The following is a 27,531-nucleotide window of genomic DNA, read 5'->3' as shown; positions in this document are numbered from 1 at the left end:
GAACATTTCATTTAATTTATTTAAGTTTTACATTGGTTGTTTTTTTTTTTTTTTTCTTATATAATGCGTTCAAAGTACCAGTGCTTTCTATGAGTTGAAAATTTGCTTGATGGCATTTAGTACTGGTAACTTTACTTACAAGGAAAAAGCATTGTTATATAATGCAAATATTTTTTAATAGGATTAGTTCTGTCTCTACTGTTTTTCTTTGAAATAGAAATTTTTTACTGTTAAATATTTTAAACCTTTGTAGAACTTAAAGTTGGCATTGTTCAACCTGTGGACCTTAATATATGGAATAGCCAAGTCCCCTCATATTTAGCTATAAAGTAAAACCATTCCACTCAAACTAATTCCCATAATTCCCTGCTGTAGACTTTGAAAATCTTTGTACCTATTTGCTCTTCAAAAAGTGTCAGATGTCCTTTAACCATTGTTCATTTTAGCAACTGGGTCCTGGGAAATCAAAATTTCTGCAGGACAAATCATACTGGTGCTTGGACTTCTGCTTTGGTGGTGCTTTGACTTACACATCACGAATGACTCTTAAATGAAATTTGAAAATACCATAGAAGTGGTTGTTTAGAGGATACATAATGCTGTTGTAATCAGTTTCTCTGGAGTGAAAATACTTAAATGTTAGATTGTGTTAATTGGGATACACACAAGTGTATTATTTGGACAATTAGAAATTATTTTGAGTGGTATGAAGTCATTTGGAGTAGCTTATTAGGATATCAAATGGTTCTTGAGTGCTTGATTTATATGTGGCCTGTGGTATATACTATGTAAGCTTTATAGAGGAACAAGAAGATGGAGCTATTACTTTCAAGAGGATTTCTGCTTCAGAATATATTGTCTTTTTAAAAAGAGATGCCCATCTAAAGTGCATTTTAGGTGGTCTTTTTGAAATTCTTTAGCTATAACCATCAGAACATGGATATGCTTAGGAGACAGAGAAGTCCTGATAATTTTTATAATCTGTTGAACAAAAATATTTTGCCAGTATTGTATTTGTACATTATTTAAAAATTTACATTTACTAAATAGATCTAAATATGCATGAAAATTTGTAATTTGTAATAAATTTTTGTCTAAGATTTTGGTATTAGCTCATGGGTGGCTTTTTTGTTCCTTTTTAAATTTTTTTCCTATTCCACAGTGGAATAGAGAATTCATTTAAAATTTTTCTTCTCTCTAGTAATGTGGAAAAATATGTCATCTGGTTTCCTGGCTCTTGGAATAGCAAATTGTGTTTATATTTGTGCCAGATATGATAGATGTATGACTAGCTACTCAATGTTTTAGCTACTCAAACCTTTACCCACTCAGCCCAGTAGAGCTGAGCGGTATACATGAAATGATGTTGTGTGTCTATCATAATTACCCAAGTCCATTAAAAATAATTTTTCTGTTACTAGGTTTGCATATTTGAAGGTTAATTATAACAGCCATTTGTTTCAGATATCAGGAGATCTATGAATAGATTGCTTGCTTCAAAATTGGTTAACTAGAAAATATATTCTTTGTTCCCTGTTTACCAGGATATTCCGGTTGAGCCTGTAACTGTTTTGCTCCCTTCTTACTGTTGTAATTATGGAGGCAAGGGCTACCTATTTTCCGTGATCATTAATAGGCTAGTTTGTAGGAATGCCTCTGGATGTAATGTTTTTCAAGTAACATGTTCCTTATTTTGAGGTCTCAAAATTAATATGTGGATATTTATCTTACATTTAGGATTTATGAAAATGGAAAATTATGAGGCATTTGTAGGCTTTGATCTCTATAAAATACCGCTCTCCAGTGTTGCACAGAAGATTATGTCTGCTATGCATTCAGGTGATTTAGTGGAGTCTAAGAATTGGAGAGAGAGTGAAAAGAGTAAGTAATTTTTATAAACATCTTTCTGTCTTGTTACCTTGAATGTTAATCATTTCTTAAGGTTCGAAAATGAAACAGCTGAATTATTGTCAGGAACCTTGTATTGTGTAGGGAGGTTCTTGCTACAGACATGGAGCCCAGCTCCCTTTGGCTTATTCTCATTCAGTGATGACTGAGCTTCTGCTCACTGGATTTCACATTCTCTCAGCCTTTACTGCTTTAAAATGTAACACTCTCTTCATTGTTCCAGGCATTTCTGTCAGAGATTTCCTGAGAATCTCCGTCGTTTAACCTTGGAAAAGCTGGGCTCTTTTACAGTGCCTCTCAGTTTGTTCAGCCTTAGCTCTTGGGTCATTGGATGCACATGGACATAGTACTTGCTGTGTTTGGCAAACGGGAGATGTGTGTTAGTGTGTGTCTTAACGCTGCCTGAGGACTGTGACCTTTTAGGTGTGTGTACTTAGGATAGGATGTCACATAGCAGCGGTGGCATGGGCACAAAGTGTGACATTTGGATCACCAGTTTGTTTTACCAGCAAAGCAACTTGTTGTTCTTGTTTGTGTCTTAATATTTAAGTCTGGGCCAATAATGTGTTGTTTCTTTTCTACAGAGTAAGTTATATGTGAGATATAATTGATAATTGTGATTAAGTAATTGAGAGCATTGACAAATAGTGCAAAAGCTATATAAGTGCAGTTTCTTGATTAAAATATAGTAGCACTTAACATTTCAGTCTGTTCATATTCAGACATCTGTTGCTCATGAGCCTCATTGTAGTAAAAGTCACTGATAAATGAACTGCTAGGAAGTTTTGGGTATGGACCACATACCTAACAGTTGGTAATGTTTCTGGGGAATGGTGTGGGGGAGATAGTAAAGAAAATAAATACTCAGATGTCAAAGGGCTTTCTCCTTTATTCTGTATACTTTCTAAAATAAAAGAGCAGTGGGCACTTGACAGAAGTGGAAATGTACTTCCCTTTAAAAACTGAAAAGAATTAAAAAAAATACTGATAGGAATAGTGCAGTGCCTCTGGAAGTTTCAGTGTGAGTCTCTGTGAAGAAAGATTTTTGGCGATCAGTCCATCTTGTGAACTCTATTGTCATACTCTTCAAATACCCTATAAAATTCTAGTTTTCATAAATTTATTGAGAGGTAATGGGAAAAGATAAGGTATTATTTTTCTGTCAAGTGTTAAAGGATTTGGAAAGAGTGGACTTTTCACAAAGATTCCGTATTGGCTGTTGCTGTACAACACTGTTACTACAAACTTAGCGACTTAAAACAATGCACATTTGTTTTCTCCCAGTTTCTGTGGGTCAGGAGACTGGGTACAACTTAGCTTCATCCTTTGCTGGGCTACAGTGTGGATGTGTCAGAGGGTTTGGGTCTCATCTGAGGCCCAAACAGGGAAGCATTTGCTTCCAGTTCACAGGGTTGTTGGCAGATTCAGTTCCTTGTAGGCTTTTGGGCTGAAGGCCTCTGTTTCTTCCAAGTTGTTGGCTGTAAAACACCCTCAGTTCTTTACCACATGGTTCTTCTGAGGTGCAGCTTTTTCCCTGGCAAGGCTGACATCCCAGTCTTCTGCAGCATGATTGGGAGTATCCTGTCACTGTTGCTGTACCCTGTGGGTTAAGAGTGAGTAGGGACCACCTTGGAGTTCATCTGCTTCAGAGTTTCATCAGTTTTAGTTCTTATTTCATATGGATTTGATTAAGTTGGGTTGCTGGTGGGTTTTTTTTTAATATTTTTTATTATTACTTATTTATGAGAGACACACACACACACACAGAGAGAGAGAGAGAGAGGCAGAGACACGGGCAGAGGGAGAAGCAGGCTCCATGCAGGGAGCCCGATGTGGGACTCGATCCCAGGTCTCCAGGATCACGCCCTGGGCTGAAGGCGGCGCTAAACCACTGGGCCACCCGGGCTTCCCCTGCTGGTGGGTTATTGACGAATGATGCTGGACCTAAGATCTAGTTGATTCCTGGACTCTTGTCACATGCTGGGGTGACTGCATCAGATCTTCATCTCTTACAAGGAAAATACTGCAAATCATTTCATTTCTAAAGCACATTTTGTACCAAATAAATATAAAAACCGAATCCATAAATCGTTGAGAATAACTACAAATATTTGTTACTACAAACAGGTAAAACCAAACATTAGTGTTCTATGTCACTTTGGGGTCTCTGTCTTATGTGCTGTCCTGAAGGTGTGAAGACACACACCCAATAAGGGTTGGACTGTGTAGGTCTTCTTGCTATGAGATTGATCTTTATTTAAAAGCCCTCCGCTGGGAAAAAAAAAAAAACAAAATATGCAAAAACTTCAACTTATGTGTAACCAATGAATATAAAGAGGACATCCACATCGTCACATCGCCAGAACCTCGAAGTTTCATTCTCAGTTAAAACTCTCCCTGCTGGAGGTAGCCATCATCCTGACTTGCAGCAGTCACTTACACTTCCTTACCATGGGCGTTTTGCATTGCTCCAGAGGCCTTTTTTTGGCCGTCTTTCCCTTCTGACTACATGGCTGTCTCCTTGCAGTCAGGGGTGACCTGGGATCCTGTCAGCAGGATGTGCCCTCAGGTATTGTGGGCCATTTCTGGGGTAGGCCTCTTACCTTCCCTCTAGTAGGAACCCTCCTTTCGAACTCTGCAAATGATAACACTGTCCTAGAGGATTATACAACGTGTTGGAAGGACCCCAGTCCTGGAGAGACCACATGAAACATTTACAGCCAGCTGAGAACACTCAACCTCAGAACATGAAAGAAAAATAAACTTTGTTATTTAAGCCACTGTCTTGTTGGGTCTTTTGTGACTGTAGCTTAGTTTTGTACCTTAATCCATACACCTTTATAAATGAGATTGAAATGTGGGTCCATCTGACTTAAATTTTCATTGTCATTTGATGGTTCAGTAATGCTCCTAAAAGTCTTTGGCAAATACTTGGGGGAGGAGGAGTTTGCAGGGCCGCTTCAGGGTTGCCAGCTGACCTGCTGCTCTGTATAGGGTTATGCATAGGATTCAGCATATGTTTATTAAAAGAGATCTCTGGGGATCCCTGGGTGGCGCAGCGGTTTGGCGCCTGCCTTTGGCCCGGGGCGCGATCCTGGAGACCCGGGATCGAATCCCACATCGGGCTTCTGGTGCATGGAGCCTGCTTCTCCCTCTGCCTGTGTCTCTGCCTCTCTCTCTCTCTCTGTGACTATCATAAATAAATAAAAATTAAAAAAAAAAATTAAAAAAAAAAACTCTTAAAAAAAAATAAAAAAAAAAAGAGATCTCTGTTTTGTCTGAGTGGCTGTAGAAATCAAATAATATTTCTTAGTACACATTTGTCCAAATTGTTTTTCATTTTAACAGCTTAGATGTGAATTTGGTTTTCTAGTCTAAAAGAAATGTATACATATATATTTGCAGACATTACAAATTAATACAATTTGAGATCCCAAAGGTAAATATTTGTGAAAATCGAGTCCATTAATATGAAGTGTGTCTTTATTCCACCATCCAGTAGAAATCTGCGACTTCAAAGACAGATAACATAAAACTAAGTGACCAAACAGATCTGTCTTGATTATGTTCATTCTAGTAAAGAGTATAATGGATAAACATACTATATTTTTATTTCTTTTTTTTTTTTAAGATTGATTTATTTATTCACGAGAGGCACAGAGAGAGAGGCAGAGACCTAGGTAGAGGGAGAAGCAGGCTCCTAGTAGAGCCCGATGTGGGACTTGATCCCGGATCCCAGGATCACACCCTGAGCTGAAAGCAGACACTCAACCACTGAGCCATCCAGGCATCCCCCTATATTTATTTCTATTAAGTAAACATAAAATCCTTGTATCCAGTTATTTAACAAGCCTGCCAGGTGTTGGATTTCAATCCCCATTGCCCTCATACATGCCTGCATTGCTCCTCACTAGGATGTTGGCAGTGGCTTCCTAATCGTTCTTTACCTTCATTATTGCCCCTTTGTCTTGCCCTCAGGCCTTTGCTAGAACTAGCTCAGCTTTTGTCCTTGACCTGTGCATAATACACTTCTGGAAATATCCCAGGTGCTTTGAGGGATCCCTGCCTGCCCTGTTCAGTCATTTGCCCCACTACTTGTCCCTCTACACCTCATGCAGATTTGACTGCGACTTCCAAACACATGGCGTTTTCCAGTATCCTCCTCTACTTAGCCTTTTGTTTCTTCTCCACTCAACTGAGTGAGGAAAGCATTTTACATGGTCCTGCTCAAAATACTTTTCCTTTAAGATTTACTTATTAGAGCATGAGTGGGGGGAGGGGCAGAGTAGAAGGAAGGAGATACCCCGCTGAGCAAGGAGCCCAACACTGGCCCCATCTCAGGACCCTGAGAACATGACCTGAGCCAAAACCAAGAATCAGTTGCCCAACTGATTGAGTCCCCCCAGGTGCCCTTTGCTCAAGTTTGCCTTATTGGAAGTAACCTGTCCTGGATTCATTTGCAGCTCGGTTGAGAGGACTCACCATAAGGTACCTCTGGTTGTATGATGCTCTGGCTCTTTGTGTGCTTTGAGATCCTTGAGGCAGGGCAGGGTTCTTGCCTCTGAGTGCTGCCACACATACACTCACCTGTGGCTTCCTCTCACTGACTTGGAAGAGCTTTCTATACACAATACATGTATGTGAAGGAGTTCTAAATATGTTGTAAATATTTTGGGGAGATCTTTTTTTTTAATACTTAGGAAATTGTTTTAAAGCCAAAAGCATAAAGCCCATAATTCACATTTAAAAATCTTTCCTTACATCCTTATACACACAGCCATGTAGTGAAAGGGTTCATCTGCACATTTTTTTAAAGATTTTATTTATTTATTCATGAGAGACCGAGAGAGGCTGAAACATAGGCAGAGGGAGAAGCAGGCTCCTTGCAGGGAGCCCGATGTGGGACTCAATCCCGGACCCAGGGATCACACCCTGAGCCAAAGGCAGAAGCTCAACCACCGAGCCACCCAGGTGTCCCTCCACATTGTTTCCTTTTCTTTTCTTTTTTTTTAAGGTATTATCTATCTATCTATCTATCTATCTATTTATTTATTTATTTATGATAGAGAGGCTAGAGAGAGAGGCAGAGACAGGAGAAGGGAGAAGCAGGCTCCATGCCGGGAGCCCGATGTGGGACCCGATCCTGGGACTCTAGGATTGCGCCCTGGGCCAAAGGCAGGCGCTAAACCACTGAGCCGCCACCCAGGGATCCCCTCCACATTGTTTTCATTCAGGCTTTTGCTTTGTTGAGCCCTGTCCCCATGGAGAGGTTGCTGACCCATGCTAATAATGTACTTGCTATATCCCTTTTACACTTTTCTCCATTTCTTCCCATGATTGTAATTGTAGCTCACATGTGTGGCTGCACTATGCCATCCAGCCCCCTCCCCCTTCCAGTGGGATTAGCTGAGACCTTCCTTACAACTGTACCACACTGGAGCTTCCTCTTCACTCAGTCCTTTTCTCCCGCCAGAAGCTTTCTGTGGCCAAAGCTTAGTCTGATTTCCAGGAACCCAATCTGCTATAGTTGGTGCCAGGAGTGGTCTGAGAAAGCACACGTGGCATTTTGGAGTAGGTAGATGGCACTGATGGCTTCCTCACAGGTTGTAGTGGAATAGGAATGGTAGCAGTGCAGTTCAGCCTTGGACTACAGGTGGATTGTATGGCATACCAGTGGAAGCCACTGCCCAGGCTGCTGGGATTTACTGTGTATTTGAAAAGTACAAGGCAGCGGCAGACAATGGAATTTGTGGCTGTGGCTAGTAATAAATAGATCCTTTGGAAAAAGACAAGGGCTGAGGGTGATTAATAAGCAGTTACAGGCTAAATGTAACCAGAGAACTTCCTAAAAAGAGACCACTTAGGACCCTAAGACCAGTACTTAGTCCTACGACTTGTAGGACTCTAGAGAAGGCTTGGATTCTCAGCCCAGGCAGGTGTGCTACTTCAAGGTCAGAGCCTTGATCAGGAAGAAGGATAAGACCCTGAGATTTGCCATGGACACCTGGATTGGCACATTCAAATTCTGAATCCCAGATTGCTCTGGGACCTGCACTTGTGGCTACTTCTCTGTTAAAGGAGGAGCGTCCGGTCCTATTGTTGCTGAAGGCCATGCAGGTTGCTTCTCGATAAACACCTCCTCCCTCAGGAATTTCTGTCTCCTTCCCTCCTAGCCATTAAGCCAACAACCTAGCTAAGAGTTATTGGGCCTGTTGGGGAAGCCTGAGATGTGCGCCAGTCAGGTGAACCAAACCATAGGGTAATTTGAACAGGGAAAGAGGATTTTAACTAGTAATGGGATTAGCTACCTAGGAGTAAAGAAATAAACACAGCAAAGGCAGACATGGAACAGCTCCCCAAGGTAGAAGTTGAAGGAGTAAACAATAGGAATGACTGGGCCAGCTAACATGCACTAGCCTGTCACCTGCTGTCCCAGTACAAGCACCTGGGGGCTCTTCAGTGGAATGGTCATGGGCCAGGGTGGAGGTCACACATAGACCCAACCACATGCACTCCCACTCACCAGGGCTGATCTAATAATACCTCTGCTGAATGTCCAGCCTTCCAACAACAGACCAAACACCTAATCCCCAGTACTACCATCCTTTGAGGGAACAGTCACTTGGCGGCAAGTTGACAACACTGAATCTTTTGTGCCCCTAAAGGTGTGGAGATGTATCTTGACCGGAATTGACATGATCCAGGCATGGCTTTCCCTTTCCTGTTTGCAGGGCCTCAGTGAGCTCTGATATCCAAGGCTCAGAGTGTTTGATCCACTGACAGTTACACAAGCATTGCATTGGACATGGGGACCCACTATACAGCAAGAGAGCTGCAGTGGGCACGTGATGTGGACCCAAGGGTTCCCCCAGCGACATACCCAGGAGCACCACCCTGTTGGAGGGAGGAATGGCCTGTAGTAGGTGTAGCTTCCAGCAGCATGGAGGAGCAACCTCCAGGGTGTGGTAAACACTGTCCATCAGTAGCCACTACTGAGTGTAGTGTCCCCAAGATGTATAATTAAGGATGTGGGAGTGGTCCTGCTTACCATCATTTCTAGTGCTGTAAATTTGTCTCTCCCCCAACACCTCTGGGTTCTGCAGATTAAGTCTTGACTGCCAGAGGGGAAACTCACCTGGAGCATGGGGAAAATGCCATTTAATTTGAAGCTGCAGTTGCTGCCCTATCCTTTCAATAGCTAAGAGACTGGCAGGCAAGGAACATAAGCAGTTGCTTGTGTACGCTTGAGCAGTCTCACGCAGTTGCTTGAGATGCCTGCCTCCTGATCACCCGAAGTCAGGGCTGCTGTTACATGATGGTGCAAGGAAGCATACATTTGGTACCCAGCTGATAAGACTAGTCACCTCTGTCCTCTGTCCGAATCTGATGGCAAATGCAGTGACCATGGCCTGAGAAAGGCATGGTGACCAGGGGCTTATACCTCTCAGAGATGAGGGGTTTGGGTAGTTCCATCGATCAGATGAGCTATGTAGACCAGCAGAAGTGCTAAGCCAGGGTGAGGGGACTCTAGAATGTGCATTAGAGGGACACAAATATCATTTGTAAGCTTTTTGAGACCAGCTTCAGTGACCAGGTGATTCAGTTCATCCCATTAACCTTCCTTTTAAAAGTATCTTCCAGGAAGAGGCCCACCAGCATCCTGAAGGAGCTACTTTCAGAATGTATCTGCAGCAAGTGGCTGGGAGCAGTGCTGTGTAATGCCCAGTAGCAAAGGACTGTAGTGAGTCCTGTGGATGCCCAAATTCCACCATTCATCACCCCACCTGCTGGGAGTGTTGCTGGCTGGCTGCTCACAGTCAGCCTCTCCTGGTGGCTGCCTCAGCTGCACACTCCTTTCCCAGGGGCAACTGATCCAATGACTGGTCAGTGTGGGCATATAAAGGCCTGCTTCCGTGATTGGGGGATAACTCTATAGGCCATCCAGGTCCCAAGCAGGCCTTTGTAGTGACTCCATCTTGGCCCGGTCCTCCTTCCCTCATGTTCCTGTAAACATTGATCCTGAGAGCACTCCCCACTAACCTTTCCAAATGCAAACCATCTCAGAGTCAGCCTCCTGGAGACAAGGCTTATGCCAGTGAATGTGTATAACATACTTATATACATAACCGGGAAGATTTGGTCACTAGTTGCAAAAAAATGAGATCGTATTTTCACAGATTTCTGTATCTTCAAGGCAATTAATAAAGCTCTAAGTCATTCTTTTCAGTGGTCGTGTGCTTCATGGCGTAGATGTTATATAATTTATTCATCAACTACCCTTTTGATTGGTATCTACTTTGTTTTTCAGTCCTTTGCCATAAAACAACACAGCCATAGATGTTTTGGTTTAAAGCTACTTATCATTGCATATGTTTCTATGAAACAGCCAATAGTGAGTTTGTTTGGTTAGATGATTTATACATTTTATATCTCTGCTTTTATTGAGGTTACACACACAGATTCTGCACACAAAACATGTGTATTCTGAGTTTATAACTCAACATTTCACAAACTGAACACTCCTGTAACTCGTGCAGATTAAGAAACAGGACATCAGTAGCACCCTGGAAGCCCATCTTTGTTGCTTTAGGACAGTCCTCTACCCAACTCAGGAGTAATGGATGTATTAATTTCAATAGGTGTTGACAATTTCCTTTCCAAGAAGATTCTAGCTATTCACATTTTTACCAGCAATGCCTGAAACTACCTCTTCCTTCTACCTCTGGTTGCATTAAGTTTGCATTTCCCTGACCACTAGAGAGTTTGAGTATTATATTGTGTTTATTTGCTTTTGGGATTTGCTTATTTGTATACTGCTTCTTTCTATCTTGTACTCATTTAAAAAATCAAACTTTTTTTGCCTGCGTTTAAGTGCTTGTTGTATAACACAGATATTAGCCCTTTATCCTTTTTGTTCCAAATGATTTTCCCAGTATGTTCTTTTCTTTCAGAAGCAGTACTGCTATCCCTATTTATTAACCTGTTGTATTCTACTGAATTGAGATACTATCTTTGTTCTACAGTAGAGTCTCATAAAGCCATGGGTCAGTTTCTGGATTGTCTGTTCTGTTTTAGAAATCTTTTGACTCTTCCTGTCCAAATACAACATGAATTTGATTGTGGTCGCTGAATAGTACGTTCTGATAGTCAAGCAAGGCGAGCCTTTTATTGTTTTTTTAACTTACTTTCGTGTCTGTTTTCAGATATCTGGTATTTCATATGGCCTTTGACATTTTTTTCAATTAAAAGAGCCCTTGTAGGGTCTCTAAATGGAATTGCATTAAATTTATTTTTGGAAGAATTGAACGTTTGTGCATATCTGGATGATGTGTCCTTCCATTTGTATAATCCATTTGTATAGTTTCAATGCCATTTTATGAGATTTTAAGTTGTCATCATTGAGTACCTCATGCTTTTTGTTAAATTTATCCTAAGTTCTTTTTACTGTAAAGATTTCCCCTGTTTTCATGTCTTGGTTGTTATTATTGCTGTGGAAGGAACATAAATCACAGTGGTTATGAAAACAAACACCTGAGTCATGCTGCCTGGGATTGAATGTGGTTCCATCACTTACTGCTCAGTCCAGGCTTATTAAAACAAAATTTAAAACAGAGGTTTGTATTAATGATGTTTTACTGAACCTCTTATTGTTCCATTGAAATATTATTCATTATAAGAATCTCCTCAAACCTTTAATACTTTCAAGATTTCTGTAAAATGTCGAACTTGGGTTTTCAGATTCCGGTATACAATGGAAATGCCAAGTAATAATTTCTAATAAACATTTTATGATTACCTGGATCTGTCTCCAGTTAATTTGAAGATATGTTACATAAATGTTTATTGTAACAATAGTATATGTTTTGGGTATGAATGTTACTATGTTGTTTTATATAAGTAAATAATGAGTAAGTAGCATGCTTATAGAGGCCACTTTCAATGTTTAGCTAATTACATGACTTAGATTTCAATATTTCTTTAATGCCTTGTGTTCCCTTTTTGTGTTTTTAAAAGCTTCAGAAGTGGTAAACAATTCCTGTATTAAGTATTCAGTACTTCTTGAAGATGGGAAGAATCAATCACTGGAAAAAAGGGTAAATCATTGCAAATATTATTAATTCTAAATAGATAACTTTCACTTATTCAACACATACTTAATTGTCTAGTGTATGCTGGGCACTGTGGCTACCATGCTGCAGAAAATAAGGAACGGAGTTCTTCTCTAGGAGTTCATGGTTGAACTTGCTTGATAGGGGAGGGGAAGACAGAGCAGTGCTGTGACCCTACAGGACGGTGCATTGAGTGCCATGGTAGGAGTCAACTCACTGGAACAGAGACTACTAACACAGCTTTTGTGCTGTCTCATTTTGTTTTTTTTTTTTTCCTGGGTGGTGGGGAAAGTAGTCTGGGAGCCTTTTTGAAGTCTGAAAATTATGCCTGAGTGGTCACCTACAGGATGATCAGGAGCCCCAACCATTAGAGAAGAGGGGGAGGACTTGGTAGAAATGTTCAGGTTAGGGAGAAAGCTGGGGCTCTCAGATGGCTGAAATACAGAGAAGTCCCAGGAGGGAGGGGGCACAACTGCTCAGCAGATGAGCCATGTGGGGTGGGCAGGAGGGGAGGGAAAGAGGAGGTCATCTCACTAAAGACAGTGGCTGAGAGAATAGACTCTGGGACAGGGGTGTTCAAAGCCCAGCCTCACTCAATCTAACTGAAACTCCCTGTAGTAAAGTGGGGATGGCAGGACAGCCCTGGCGGGTAACAGGATGGTGGTTTGCTCTCAAGTGGAGGGAGAGGGGATTCGACAACTGGAAGGTGCCCCTTTGTGAGTGAGCCCAGATTTTCTCTCTGGGCTGTTCCAGCAGTGGTAGAGAGCCAGCTTACCCAGGTTTTGTTCATTGCTCTCAAAAGAATTTTGAAAAGCTGTATATAGCTCATGACATATTTTTAAGTTGAAATTTAAAATATTCATAACAAGTTTAAAATGTTTCATAGGACACAATTTCTGGTGTATTGACAATATTGACTTTTAAAAACAGATTTTATTTATTTGAGAGAGAGGAAGAGAGAGCATGAACAGGATGAGGAGCAGAGGGAGAAGCAGGCAGGTGGCTTGATCCCAGGAACTCTTGGGATCATGACTCAACCAACTGACCCACTCAGGCACTCTGGCAATATTGACATTTTAAAAATGATTACATCATTGTTTAAAATATAGCCACTTAAAAAAATACTCTGGTAACCTAATACCCACAAGCATACTTTTAAAAAAGACATGAGCAAGATATTCTTCAGCAATCGAAATTCTTTTATTTCCCTTTTGCTCCTCAAACTTCTTTTCTTGTATCCTCTCTTGCAGAATTATTAATGTAATATAATTTTATGCCTACAAGTCTTTTGTTGAAGCCATATATTTCTCTGTAATAAAAATGTGAGCATAAACTTAAGTTTTCTGTGACCATATGCCAAATATTGAAACATTTTCCTTCAAAAGTATTTTAAAAGTACTATTAATTTATATTTGTTCAAAACACCATAAATATATCACAAAATCTGAAAAATAAACATTAAAATACATTTTATGCTAAATGAATCCAGTAATGAGATGAGTAGAAATTCTTTTTTTTATCCTCAATTTGTGAATTTATGAATGAATATTGTACAATATAAGATCAATACAGTAAGAGGATTGCTGCAAATCTATACTTTGAAAAATTTTTAGTAGATGGATTAACATTATCGAATAGTTGTGGTGATCTCACTTTCTCTGTAAATGACTTTTACCTGGAAGTTGTAAATCATTAATCTGCAGCATTAGGTGCATCTGTAAAATACTCCCATCCATGGCATCTTCCTTACAGACACAGGGTATGGTTGGAGACTTTTTGAACTTCTGCCTATTCCAGCCCCTGATTCAGATATGTACTCCTAACTGGGTTGAGAAAAGTTACTGCTCTAGAAGATACTATATAGTTTCATTAGAAAGTCTGATCATAGATCATGAGAAGCTGTGTCCCCACTTTAGACGAGTTTTACCAGAAATTAGTTTGGTTTATAGATCTCTCTTAGGAATCCATATTCCTAAAACAGTTCATGTTTTCCTGCAGAATCTGAAATCTTTTACAAGCCAGACATCAAGAACGTCCATCAAGCTCTGTCTTCAGCCCTCCAGTATCAGACTCACAGATCAGCTGTCCACTTACCAAAAGCAGAAGAACATCAGCTCATTGGCTCCTCCCAGTTGTTTCATTCCACAGTGTAACCAGGAGGCTTCAGTCCTACAGAAAATGGAGTGTAAAAGAAAGTATTACCTAAAGGAAAATAAAAATAATGAAATAAAAGAAATGCCCATGATTTTTAAAAGAAAATGTAGTACACATAATTTTTCAGGAAAAACAAGTGAACATGTGGCATTGGAAGAAGATGCTGATGAGGTTGAAGCCTACCTAAATTGTGGGAACTCAAGAGCCTGCGAAAACCATTTTTGTGATGCTAGGTATTTGGATGACATGGAGAAAAGCCAGCTGATTGAAATGCTCAAACAGGCAGTAACTGTGGTGGTAACACTGATGTATGAGGATGGTTCCACCCAGCTAAAAGCTGAGCAGGTTAGTGAACAGTGTTGGGTTTTGTTTGTTTCTTTTCTTTGGCACTGTAAAAGAACTGACCACATTTTTTTTAGTGTCTGATTTTGATGGGAGAGCTAAGAATAAGATTTGAAGCCTGCCCCTCCCCGCCGTGCTGAATGACTGATAATGCATAGCTCTCTTCAGATTTTTAAGAAACTGCCCAAACGTTTTCCAGAGCGGGTATGCCTTTTTTGTATTTGTGAGGGCTCCAAATCCTTAACCTCCTTGCCAATACTTGTGGTCTGTCTGGTTTTGACCATTCTGGTGGGTGTGAAGGGGCATTTCCGTAATAACTAATGAGATAGAGCATCTTCTCATGTGCTTAGTGCCATTTGTGTATCTTCTGTGGTGAAATGTCTGTTCAGATTGTTTGTTCATTTTTAAATTGGGTTAATTGTGTTTTATTTTGGATCTGTAAGCTTTTTTTCTATATTTTAATATAAGTCCCTTGTCAGATCTATGATTTGTAGTTCTCCAAATCTGTGGCTTTTTTTTCCAGTTTCTTACTGGTATCTTTTAAAGCACAAAGTTTTTAAAATCTGATGAATTCCAATTTATCAAATTTTTGTATGCCCTTTTGTTGTTATATTTAAGAATGCTTTCCCTATGCAGTTCTTTAAAATATTCTCTTGTGTTTTCTTCTAAGAATTTATGGTTTTTGCTCTTATATTTAAACCTGTGGCTCACTTTGAGTTCATTATTTTATATATTGTGAGATAAGGGGCACAAACCTGCCTCTTGTGTGCTGATATCCAGCTTTCCCAAGCTGTTGAAGGGACTCCTCTTTCCCCATTGAATCTTCTTGGCACTTTTCTCAAAACTCAATTGACTGTAAATATAAGGCTTTATTTCTGGACACTTAGTTCTTTCCATTGATCTATGTGTCTGTCCTGATGCCTATATCACAGGGTCTTGGTTACTTTAGGTTTGTTGTGAATTTTGAAGTCAGGAAGTAGGAGTCTTCTAACTTTGTCTTTTTGAAGATTTTTTTGGGGGTATTCTGATTACTTTGCATTTCCATATAGATTTTAGGATCAACTTTTCAATTTCTTCAGGCACTCAGCTGGGATTCTGATACAGATTGTGTTGAGTCTGTAGATGAATTTTGGGAATTTTGCCATCTTGACAGTATTGAGTTTTCAGGCCCGTGAATTGGGGAGTATCCTTTCATTTACTTAAACCTTCAGTTTCTTTTAGCAGTGTTTTGTAGTTTTCTATATAGTATACGAATCTTGCTTTATCATTTTTGAAAGACATTATTGCTCATAAAAAAGTTATAAGCCAATAGTTTTTCTTTCAACAGTTGGAAGAGCTTCCTCCGCTATCTTCTAGCTTGCTTTGTTTCCCGCCAGAGATCTGCTGTCTCACTTCTCTTTATCTCTGTCTGGGTAATGCTCCTGACCCACCTCTCTGGCCCCCACCCCCTTCTTTTAAGGCTTTCTCTTTATTATTGGTTTTAAGCAATTTGATCATAATATGACTTCGTGTGGTGTTCTTTGTGTTCCTTATACTTGGGATTTATTGATCTAGGTTCTACAGATTAAGTCTTAGGAGTTTTGTGGTCCTCATGCGTGGTGTGGCTCTCTGCTAGTTTGGTCTTCTTTGACTTCTTTCATTAGTATTTGCAGTTTTCAGGGTAAAGAGCCTGTACATGTCTTGTTGATTTCTATTTAAGTATTTCATTTTTTGGAATGGTTATTATAAATGGTAATACATCATTTTATTTCTTTTTTTTAGAGAGGGAAAGAGAAAGAGAGGGAGGGGGATGACAGAGGGAGAGGGGGAGAGAAAATCCTAAGCAGGCTCCACACCCAGCATGGAGCCCCATGTGGGGCTCGATCTCATGACCCTGAGACCATTCCCTGAGCCGAAATCAAGTCAGATTCTTAACCAACTGAGCCAACAGGCACCCCAGGTAATACAGTTTTTTGAAAAAAGATCATTTTTATATGTTCATTGAGAGTATATAGAAGTACGGTTGATTCTGTATTTTAATCTTATATCCTACAACCTTGCTAAATTCACATATTGGTTCCAGGAGGTTTTTTGTAAATTCTTTTGGGTTTTTTCTGCAGACATTTGTGTCATCTGTAAATAGGGACAGTATAGTTCTTTGTTTCTGATTTATATGCCTTTTATTTCTTTTGCCAGTCATACTACACTTGCTAAGACTCCTGTTGTGATGTTGAATAAAGAGGAGACCAGATTTGGAGAGTAAAATCTTGGGTTTAGTTTTTGGCCTTGATTGTCATTAAAAGAACTATTTATTTACAAATTTAATTGTAGGCCTTTTCTCTCTGTTTAATTATAAAACACACATTTCTTGAATAAATTCATTGTTTGTGTTTAATTTTGAACCCAGGCTCTGGTTCCCTCTGTTGAGGGAGTTGCAATGTTACTGCAGAGCCATGTAGACAGCCATGGTCCTCTGGATGTCTCAACCTCTGATGGTGTCCTGGAGGAAGGCTTCACGCTCCGTGATCAGTATATCTACCTCAAAACACAGCACTCTTCTACTGGGGACCACGAGCAAGAGGCATATAATCAATTTGCCAGGTCAGAAATCTCCTACTGCCTTAAATCTTGCTTACATGCCTGATTTGTCAATCCAATTTAAAAGTCTCCCAAACTCCCAACTTTAAACTTTAAGTTTTATATGGGCACATGACAATAAAGTGGGTCTAAATGACGGAAAGCTCTGCACACACTAGCCCGCTTTCCTCCAAAGAGCTTCTGGAACGGAGGTTCCATTCCTTCATGGGAGCCCCTCCAGGATTTGAATCAACATCTCAGTGAGAAGTTGGTGAGAAAAGCTGTGTCCACAGGCCTGAAGATCCACTGTCGTGGCCACAGTCCCAGATGATTTTCCTCATCTCTCTCACAGAGAAAATTAATTTATCACTGCATTCGAAAAGTAAATTGTCTTCAATACCACCTAATTTCATGCTAATTTCAAAATTTCATTCTGTGGAAATAATTTAGGACATGACTCGCTTGGACCTGCCCCTTTAGAATCTTACAATTTTAGAACAAGCAAGGATGCTTGTGCTGCCCTATCTCAACCTGCTGTGGGTTTCAGCTTCTGCCCTTGTCACCAGTTTTCTGAATGTATTGTCAGCCTGACTCCAGTTTCTGCCTTGGGTGGGGACATCCACTTCTGCCTGCCCAGCTCTCTAAGTCCCAGCCCCTTGGCTGCCTGGCGGTAACTCCTTGAAGCTGCTGTCCTGAAGAGTTCACAGAGGCTGGGGTTAAGAAGGCCCTGGGCCTGGCCCTGGCCCTTTTGACCTCCTACAGTCTCACTGGACCATGAGGGACTTGTAGGCAATTGCTGTGTCTGTCTTGTCTCAGTGAGGAATGCCAGGGGCCAGTGTTGTGGCTGGACCAACCCAAAGAGTTCTTATGATCACAGGACACAATTCAACAAAAACCATCAGGGAACTTTGAGGAACAAGATTCATTACTCACAGGTCCTGGAGGGTACACAGCACACCAGGGGCTACACAGCAAAGTCGTAGCTGGAGAAAGAGGGTGCAGGCTCTGCCTTTATTAGGGTCTGAGGATGGGAGGCTGGGGGTTTCAAGGTTTTACTCTTTATTGGCTAATATAAGTCATAAAAGTGGGAATTAGAGTGCAGGAAGGGAAAAGCAGGGTCACTCACATAGGTTAGGTGTCTAGATGCCCCTGGCCTGTCTGAAAGGGGACCTTCACGGGTGGGGGTGTCCAAGTGTTATGCTAAAGGGTTGTCATACAGCTTGCAATATGGATGTCTTTTGAAATGGATGGCAATCAAAGGCTTAGCAGGAGGCACTTATACTGCAATAATTTTTGGTGAGAATGGGACATTTGTCAAATAGAGCAGCCTGTTCACAAGAAATCCATAGCCTTATTTTTATATAATTTTCTTCTGAAAGAACAATTAGGCAGGTATGTTCTATAGAAGATCTCTGTGAGAACAGAGCCCTAATATTTGAACGGCCTTTTCTAAAATCTGGATTTATATATCCTACTCAATGCTCTTTACTTGGACATCTGGTAGTCACTTCAGTCTTAACATGTGGAAAACTGAGTTCCTGTCTTCCTGAAGCCTGCCTCTGACAGCCTTTTTGTCAAGGTTAATGTCAGCATTTGTTCTCCATGAGCCCAGGCCAACAGTCTTGGTGTTATCTTTAACTTCTCTCCTTTTCATCCGATCTCTTAGTAAATCCCATTGGCTCTGCCTTCAAAATACAGCTAGAAGCTGACCTTGTGTCTTCCCCTCTGCTCCTGCGATTTGCTGCAGGCTTTCCCCTCCCAACTGAACTGGGCTGGGTCTTCCTGAGGGCCTCCTGCCTCAACTCACTCCTCAGCCTGTTTCCTGCACACATATGAATCAGGTCACAACACTCCCTGCTCAGAGCCCCAACAGTTCCCTACAATGCCTGCAGGTCTGTACGTGGCACCTCACCAGGCCTGGGAGCTCATCCTTTCCCAGCCTCCTTGCTACAAGGGTAGCACTCTTCCTCCCCTGCGGTGTGCTCCCAGGTTCCTGCTTGATTTGCTACTGCATTCCTGTAGACCAAAAAAAAAAAAAAAAAAAAAGGCAAATTATGAAAACATGAAAGTAGAGAGTAGTGTAATGTGTAATGAGCCCTACACACACACACACACACACACACACACCCCAAATAGTTACCAAAGGGTTTTCCATGCTTCCTTCATCTGTCCCTTTTCGAGGAGAGGGGTAGGGAACTGGGATTAGGGAAAATCCCAGGCATGTCATTTTAGCTCACAGGACGCAGTTTTAAAATACCTGGGCGTTTCTTCATTTAGCCAGTGCAATTCTCAAAGTTAAAAATTTTAATACACAGTCCAAATTTAAAATTACCTGATTGTTTTAAAAATGTCCTTCTTCACATGATCCCCTGGGATCAGGACCAGGTCATGCGTGACGTTTCTTATCTCTCCCACCTCTTTTAATAAGAGCATCCTCTGGCCCTTGACCCCAGTTTGCAGAAGGTTTTGTGATTGTGGGGTTCTTTAACTTTTACCCCGTTCCTCCATTATTTCTGTAACCTGGAACTTAGTCCTACAACTCCATTATTCAGCTCCAGCTTTTTTCACAAGAGCACTTCCCTGTGTGGTGCTGTCTGCTTCATACTCCATCTGTGATACAGTTGGATGGTCAGATTTAGCAAACAAAAACTCAGGATGCTAAATTTGAATTCTAGATAAACAATTTTTTAGTATGACTATGTCCCAAGTATTGTAAGAGACATTCTTGCATTACAGACATACATCTCTAAAAAACATTTATATTTTTTTCAGATAAAAATTAGTCACTGCTTTTCTGAATTTCAAGTTTAGCTGGGTATGCTGCACTCTGGTTACCTTTTGGGTATGCTGCAGTTATGCTGTCCTTATGTCCATGATGCTCAGATGGAGCTGTGGCTCAAGTAATGCCAGCATGATCCCTCCATTGTGAACATCCCCACCAAACGTTGCCTCGGTGATTTCGTCTGTCAGGAGGGTCATTGAAATCACTTTCTAATTATGTCTGGAAGATGGTGATTTTTCTGTGTCTATCGTTTCTTTCACTGTATTGAGTAAAATTTTCTGTAGAGGACTTTCCTTCTTCAAGTAGGCTTTTTGTTCACCAGGGAAGCCCAGGTGAAACCACACAAGAAAATGCAAATGCCTGTGAAACAAGCTGAGCAAAGTCTAACTCTGCTGACTTAGTGTGCAGAGCTGAGTGGACTCCTGCTTTTTCTCTCCCTCAGCCTCATGCAAGACTCTCAGTGTATGAATAAACAGTTACTATGAAGGAAGATTTATAGTGCAGGGCCCAGGCAGCAGCAAGATAGGGTCTCAGACTTTTGCTGTGCCTCTTACTAGTTGGGTAATGCTGGGAAAATTGTTTAGCCACTCTGAACCTCAGTTTTCTTATCTGTAAAGTGGATCAATGCCTGCCAAACAAGGTTGTGGTGAGATTTCATTGTAACAGTCCTTTGAAGTGTTTAACATAGTGTCATCATGGCAAGTGTTCACTAAATGATGACTCGTATGAATCGCATATCCAAGGAGTTCATGGTGAAATGGGGCGAGCCTACTTTCAAGGTAAATTACAGTACAGATGTGGTCCTGGCTACAGCCGGTACATGGACAGGAGCACAGAAGGAACATAGGGGGGCAACTCCCCACCTCAGGAGGCAGATCTTCCTGCAAACAGCACGTGGGTAGTCTGCAGAAATTGTGGGAGGAGAATTGTAAGCAAGAAGGCAGCATGTGAGGTGGCCCCTGAGTGTGAGAGCACATGGCACCATGTGGTGGTGGAGGTAAGACAGTTCAGTGTGAGCAGAGGGTAGAGTGTTTGGAGTGTGTGCTGGGGAGCCTATAAGGAGTCCAAGGGGTGTGTGCCCCATTCAGGAATGTAGGTCTTAGTCAGCAGGTAATGTGGCTTTACCCAGGGACAGGCTCTGAGAGGCTGTGGGACCTTGGGTTCATTATTATGTAGGCTTTCTCAGCTTCATCCTCTGTGACATCTTCCTTATAGTATTCATGTTCATCTATGTAAGGCTCCTCGAAGAACACCGTCTACAATGTAGTACTATGCAAGTGATACCTGTCAGAGCAATAAAAATATTTTTTCCAAAGTCAGGAGTTCTAAATTAACATCTAAATCAGTGAATTTCTTTTCATCTTCCAGGAAAGTTCTCTTTCAAACTCTGAAATGTCCTGTTATTTGTTTTAATGCTAAGGACTTTGTGCGAACAGTGCTGCAGATTTTTGGTAATGAAGGCAGCTGGAAGCATGGTAAGTTTTAGTTTCTCCAATCTCTTCAATTTAATTCTCCAGCAGTGATTCCTCCTGAGAATGGGAGGGGTGGCTCAACTCTGGGGGCCTGGTCATGTGGCTCCAAAGCACCAGCTGTGTGGCCTTGGACCCCAAGGGTGAGGGGGCACTTTCCCTCTGTGCTTTATTTATTTAACAGAGAGAGAGCACATGCAGGGGGAGCAGTAGAGGGGAAAAGGAGAATCAGACTCCCTGCTGAGCAGGGAGCCAGACTGGGGCTTAATTCCAGGACCCCAAGACCATGACTCAAGCCAAAGGCAGATGCTTAACCAACTGAGCCACCCAGGTGCCCCTCCCTCTGTGTTTTATTTTATTTTATTTTTTAAAAGATTTTATTTATTTATTCATGAGAGACACAGAGAGAGATAGAGGCAGAGACACAGGCAGAGGGAGAAGTAGGCTCCATGCAGGGAGCCTGATGTGGGACTCGATCCTGGGTCTCCAGGATCACGCCCTGGGCCAAAGGCAGGCGTTAAACCACTAAGCCACCCAGGGATCCCTGTGTTTTAGATTGTTTGATTTTTTGAAAGAATATATTACTTTTGTAATTTAAAATAAGAAGTGACTTATACAGTGTGGTCACATGGGATGTGTGTTACTGCAAATAGTTTATAAACTCCCTAAGAATTAGACTAAAGTCCAGACACATGAAAAAGATGCTCAGCATCCCTTATCATCAGGGAAATGCAAATCAAAACCACAATGAGATACCACCTCACATGAGTCAGAATGGCTAAAATCAACAACACAAGAAATAACAGGTGCTGGTGAGGACGTAGAGAAAGGAGAACCCTCGTGTAGTGTTGATGGGAATCAAACTGATAAGCCCTGTGGAAAACAGTATGGAGGTTCCTCAGAAAATTAAAAATAGAGCTACCCTATGACCCAGCAATTGCATTACTGGGTATTTATGCAAAGTAAAGCAATTGCATTACTGGGAATTTATGCAAAGAATACAAAATACTAATTCAAAGGAATGCATGTACCCCTGAGCTTATAGTTATCATTATTTACAACAGCCAAGATATGGAAGCAGCCCCTGTACCATCCATAGGTGAATGGATTAAGAAGATGTGGTATATGTATATTACTCAGCCATGAAAAAGAATGAAATCTTGCCATTTGCAATAATGCTACAACATGGATGGATCTAGAGGGTACTATGCTAAGTGAGATAAGTCAGTCAGAGAAAGATACCATATGATCACTCACATGTGGAATTGAAGAAACAAAACAAATGAGCAAAAGGAATAAAGAGAGACAAACCAAGAAACAGACTCTTAACTCTAGAGAACACACTGCTGGTCTCGGAGAGGGCGTTGGAGGGAAACAGGTGATGGGGATTAAGGAGTGCACTGGCTGTGATGAGCACCAGGTGATGTATGGAAGTGCTGAGTCAATATGTTATACACCTGAAACTAATATAACTATGTTAGCTATACTGAAATTTAAATAATAATAAAGTCCAGAGTAATTAGCATCAAAACATATAGAACACATTTTTATTTTTCATTTAAAAATAAGAATTTTAAATAACTTTTCTTACTAGATGGTCAGATATGTAATGAAGCAAATATAGCAGGAATGCTCATTGTAGAATCTAGATAGTAGATATATGAATGTTGACTGGACAGTTCTTTTTAAATTGTGTACATGTTTGAAAATAAGTTATTGGAAGAAATCATTTGATTGTGCAAAATTTCCAACCTGTACAAGAGTACCTGTGATACAATAAGAAATATGTATTTAGTCTTTGTCCCTGCTTCCTGGCACATAGTTCCTAAGACACCTGCAATCCCCAGAGTGCTAAGAGTGTCTTTTGTGTGCTGATGAGAGGACTGGGAGCTGGGCCCCCCAGCCAGGGTCAGGGCAGGGCAGTGGACGGAAGGACCACACCAGGCTTAGTGGGTTGGACTAGCTCTCCTGGGGACAGAGGGCAGAATGAGATGCAGTCCATCTCCATGGCCGGTGGTCTCATCAGTTGCACTGTGCAGTGGAATCTCCATAAAATCCCTGCACAGGGGGTTGGGGGATCTGGAGGTGAGTGAGCATGTCTGGGCGCTGGGCACAGGTGCTCCCAGAGAGGCTTGGGGACTCTGCACCTCCTGCCCTGTACCTTGGCCTGTGTGTCTCTTCCCTTTGGATGATCCTGAGTCGTGTCCTTCATGATAAATGGGTACTTAGTAAGATGCTTTCTAGAATTCCGTGAGCCGTTCTAGCCAAGTGTGGAACCTGAGAAGGGGGTTGTGAGAACCCCAATTTGTAGTCGGCCGGTGGGAGGTACAAGAGGCATCTGAAACAGTGGTAGTCTTGTGAGGTTGAGCTCTTAGCCCACAGGTCTTTACTCCCTGCAGCTCATGTCAGAATGGTGCCAAACTGTCAGACACCTCCCAGCATCTGCAGAGAGCCTGGGACCTGGGGGTGCAAGAGCCACATGTGGGGCACCAGAGGTGGTGTTGAAAAACAACATAGTACCCATCACCCAGTTTCAACAATTACCAACTTAGGTCCAGTCTTCCTTCCTTTGTAACTTCTCACCTTTCCAAATCCCTGCCTCTTGGATTATTTTGTAGCAAATTCCAAGCATCATATGATTCATCTGTAAATATTTCAATTATATGATGAAACTTGAGGGTTTCATTTTTAAGATGATGCCATCATCCTTGCCCCCCAAATTGTAGCAATTGTTCAGTGTTATTTGATATCCAATCAGTATGTATGCTGCCCAGTTGTCTTTAAATGTTGTTTTTGTTTTTTATGGTTCTTTTGACTTAGAATCCAAACAAGAATCAGAGTTAGGTTATCCCAAAGCTGGGATAGGTGTGATGTATTTCTTAAGTTTCTTTTCTTCTCATCTATATATCCTCTCTCCCTGTTTTAAATTCCTGTAATTATTTTATCCTTATGGCTGAAACCAAAATTGTTTGTTGTGTAGGATTTCCCAGAGTCTGGATTTTCAGAACATATCTCCTTCTTGCTGTCTAACAGTTTCTTCTTGCTCTTCTATTTCTTGTAAATTGGCAATGATATCCAGAGACTTGATCAGATTTCAGGCCTGATTTTGGAAAGGCAAGACTAAGTCATGACCCCGACCCTAACCATAGGTAATGGCGTGTCCTTCTGTCAGGATGTATGTGATGTTTGGTTATCTATCTTTTTTGTGATGTTTGAACTCTTATTTTGTATGTTGAATCTACTTCTCTGGTCTTTCACATTTATCACTTTGTCTAGAATCTATTTCCGATCTTTTTTTTTAGTTCCTCTTTTCCATTATTTTTTTTTTGTAGGGCATTATCTATTGCACTGATTGGCTTTTGTTTATTGCCAGTTTAGTTTTTATTTATGAAATTTTTTTTGGTTTTATTTCCTGAACCCTTTTATTTTTTTGTTCAGTTTTTTTTCTTTCTTTTATTTTTCTAAGTCACCTAATTTCTAAGTGTTTCTAATTCTGATTTATTAATTTTTCATAAGTTTTATAATTTTCTTGATTTTTCTTAGTTCATTTAAAATCTGTTTTGTTGGTATTTCTCTGTCAACTACTGCCACTTTCTCCCCAGTGTGGGGCCTTGTCTTGGGGGGGGGGGTTAGTATGTGAGATGGAGGAATTTACAGGAACCAGCATCCAAGTTCTTCCAGCACCATCAGACCTTCCCCAAGAGTTTTCAAGAATATATGTTGGCAGAACCTTAATTTTTGAACATTATAGCTTTGAAAAGGCAAGTAGAGTGAATGAGTCCACCTGGGTGAGTTAGCACTGCCAGACAGTGTGGGCTGTGTCATGCACAGCCGTGGGTGCAGGCCCAGAGTGCCTGCTAATATTCCCCCAGCCAAGGTTCCAAATCTGCCAACATCAGGGACTTCCCAGATATCAGACAAAAAAGCCATGGTGCTGGATGCCTTGGCAAATATAAATCTCTTAGACTGGCATAATTTAAAGATGCCAAAAATTATAGTATTTAGTGTGTTGTGGTCTAAGAGCACAGTTTGTTTAAAAGAAAACTCCTTTATTTTTGTGTAGTGTTATTCAAAATGTTAAAGTAACTTGGGGCACCCAGGTAGCCCAGGCGGTTGAGCATCTGACTCTTGTTTCGGCTCAGGTCAGGATCTCAGGGTCCTGAGATGGAGCCCTGGGTTGGGCTCTGTGCTCAGGGTAGAGTCTGCTTGGAATTGTCTCTCTCTCTCTCTTCCTCTCCCCCACTCATGCTCTCTCTTAAAATAAGTAAATAAATCTTTTTTAAAATGTTAAAACAGCTTGAAAAACCAATCACTTAGAATTCAGATTTATCTCTCAGTTTATCAGCCCCCAATCCTTTTATAGCTCCCCTGTCACGGAGACTGCCTGTGTGGGAACTGGGTCATGGGGGCTGCTCTCACCAAAGGCTCTGAGTTCCTGAGGAATGGTGGCATGTCCCTGTGGCACGCACCTCCATCACTGGAGGAGATGACAGTGCTATTATTATTATTTTGAACCTTGAGAACCTTGTAGGAGTAGGGAAGAGGACAGTTTTTCAGTTTTCCTGGAGTGATTAAATGGCCTTCTCTGCAGTTGTTCATTTTGTGGGGCTGGATCCCAGAATTGCTGCATGGCTTATCGATCCTGGGGAGGCTGCAACCTCGTTTGAAGACTTAGTGGCAAAATTCCTTGAAAGCTCCATCTCCGTGAAAGTGAACAGCACATATGGAAACTCCTCAAGAAATGTCGTGGTGAGTTGTGTTGTCTTTACCAATGGTAATACAACCCGGATTTTTCCTAGAAATGTTTTCCATTTCATAAACAGTCCAATAGTAAAAAAAAAAAGAACATCAGTGACATTCATTATTACTTACTCTGCACAAATGATTTTTACTCTGACATTTCTGGTAGAGGATATTGACTTAAGTAAGGTGACTTCTGTTCCTTCATGAATTTGTTCCTGGGAAGTCCATTCACATTGTGATTATCTTCTAAACAGACCCTCTGGTGTCAGAGTCACGTGCTCTGTGACCTGAGAGCTGCCTGTAGTGCTGATGCCCTGACCTCTGTGGCAGGGGTTCTGGCCACACCTTGGTCCATGTGCCCAGGCATGTCTTTCCAAGCCCTGTCCTAGAGATGCACCTAGTTGTTAGGAACCACGTGTGCAGTAGCCATGATGCTCACAGCTCTGGAGCCCGGCCTGGAGCCTCACAAGCCAGAGACATCACACGGCCCCACAGCAGGTCCCAAGGAGCTGTCCCCAGGGAGAGCAACATGGGCCACAGTTGGGCCACCATGTTCAGGCTTCCTGCCTGTAAATCAACAGCAATATGCTAAAAGCACAGCTGGAAGAGCCTTACAGGGTGCTCGGGGAGCACAAGGATAGGCTGTGGTGGGGAGCCCTTGGGACAGAGTGACTGGTGATGTGTGGGCCCTGAGGCCTGGGGAGGTTTGCTTCTGCTCTTCATCTCCTGCTGTCTGGAAGGGAGGGTCTGAGACATATAGGGACTAGGAGGTAAAAATGCAGGAACTCACTCCCCCTTGATTTAGAAAGACTTGTGTCAGAGGAATATGGGAGATCTCACAGACCCAGGGAAGGCAGTACCGGGCCTTGGGAAGACGAGAGCCCTCAGGCCCAGAACCAGCAGTGAGCCAGGACCTTGCATCCATGTGTCACTTTTGTTGAAGACTCACATTTTCAGCACTGAGATGCTGCATTTCTCTCACTGTACCACACATGTGCCCCTTGGCAGGAGGGCAGGGCGTGGAGGTGAGTTCTACCAATCGATCATGTGATGTTGGGGAGGAACGTCCTCAAATAGAAGCTGGGACACTGCTACTGAAACAGGAATGTGCCTGCCTCAGTAGTACTTGTCAGTTTCTAGATGAGAAGACCAAGGTGCAGAAAGGTCAGTGTGCATGCACCTTGCTTAGGTCAGGTTGAGACTGTGGGTTTCTGACTCTAAAGTCCAGTTTCTTTCTAGTGTATATCTGGGGATGGGAGTGGCTACGGGGAACAAAGCCCCAACTGCAGAGATGTGTTTTCTCCCCATCAACAAGCCGGTGCCTGGCACCCAGACTGGGCAGCTGTTCACCATGCTGTGGGCTCTGGCAGTCCCTCAGCGACCCGTGTGCCATCGCCTCACAGCCCACAGCAGCTTCACCCCCCAGGCCCTCATCACGCTCCAGGAAGAAGAGGAGCAGCCTCCATGA

The 27,531-nt window shown here is 41.7% G+C and overlaps 2 protein-coding genes across 2 annotated transcripts in view; both read left to right on the top strand.

Annotated features, from left to right (window-relative positions):
* Positions 1 to 74: 74 nt before the first annotated feature.
* Positions 75 to 27,531, top strand: LOC129510189 (DNA polymerase nu-like). Its single transcript, XM_055326171.1, has 7 exons — positions 75 to 1,881; positions 11,923 to 12,002; positions 14,016 to 14,516; positions 16,900 to 17,093; positions 21,272 to 21,326; positions 25,912 to 25,922; positions 27,303 to 27,531. Exons 1-7 carry the CDS (start codon positions 1,713 to 1,715, stop codon positions 27,529 to 27,531), a joined length of 1,239 nt encoding a protein of 412 aa, XP_055182146.1. The 5' UTR covers positions 75 to 1,712.
* The window catches only part of LOC129510188 (DNA polymerase nu-like), a 117,375-nt gene continuing 115,834 nt past the window's right edge, over positions 25,991 to 27,531 (top strand). The window contains 1 exon segment of the mRNA XM_055326170.1: positions 25,991 to 26,069. The gene's annotated coding sequence lies outside the window, so the exon portion shown is untranslated.

The sequence above is a fragment of the Nyctereutes procyonoides genome, unplaced genomic scaffold (assembly GCF_905146905.1).
Source record: "Nyctereutes procyonoides isolate TBG_1078 unplaced genomic scaffold, NYPRO_anot_genome, whole genome shotgun sequence".
In the NCBI taxonomy this organism is placed as follows: domain Eukaryota; kingdom Metazoa; phylum Chordata; class Mammalia; order Carnivora; family Canidae; genus Nyctereutes; species Nyctereutes procyonoides.
Note: the sequence above shows the minus strand (reverse complement) of the source record. Positions and strands in the feature narration are given on the sequence as shown.

Coding starts and splice junctions, on each gene's coding strand:
- LOC129510189 (XM_055326171.1), top strand. CDS start 1,713: ATGTGGATATTTATCTTACATTTAGGATTTATGAAAATGGAAAATTAT. Junction 1,882..11,922: donor TTGGAGAGAGAGTGAAAAGA/GTAAGTAATTTT, acceptor TGTTTTTAAAAG/CTTCAGAAGTGGTAAACAAT. Junction 14,517..16,899: donor CCCAGCTAAAAGCTGAGCAG/GTTAGTGAACAG, acceptor TTTTGAACCCAG/GCTCTGGTTCCCTCTGTTGA.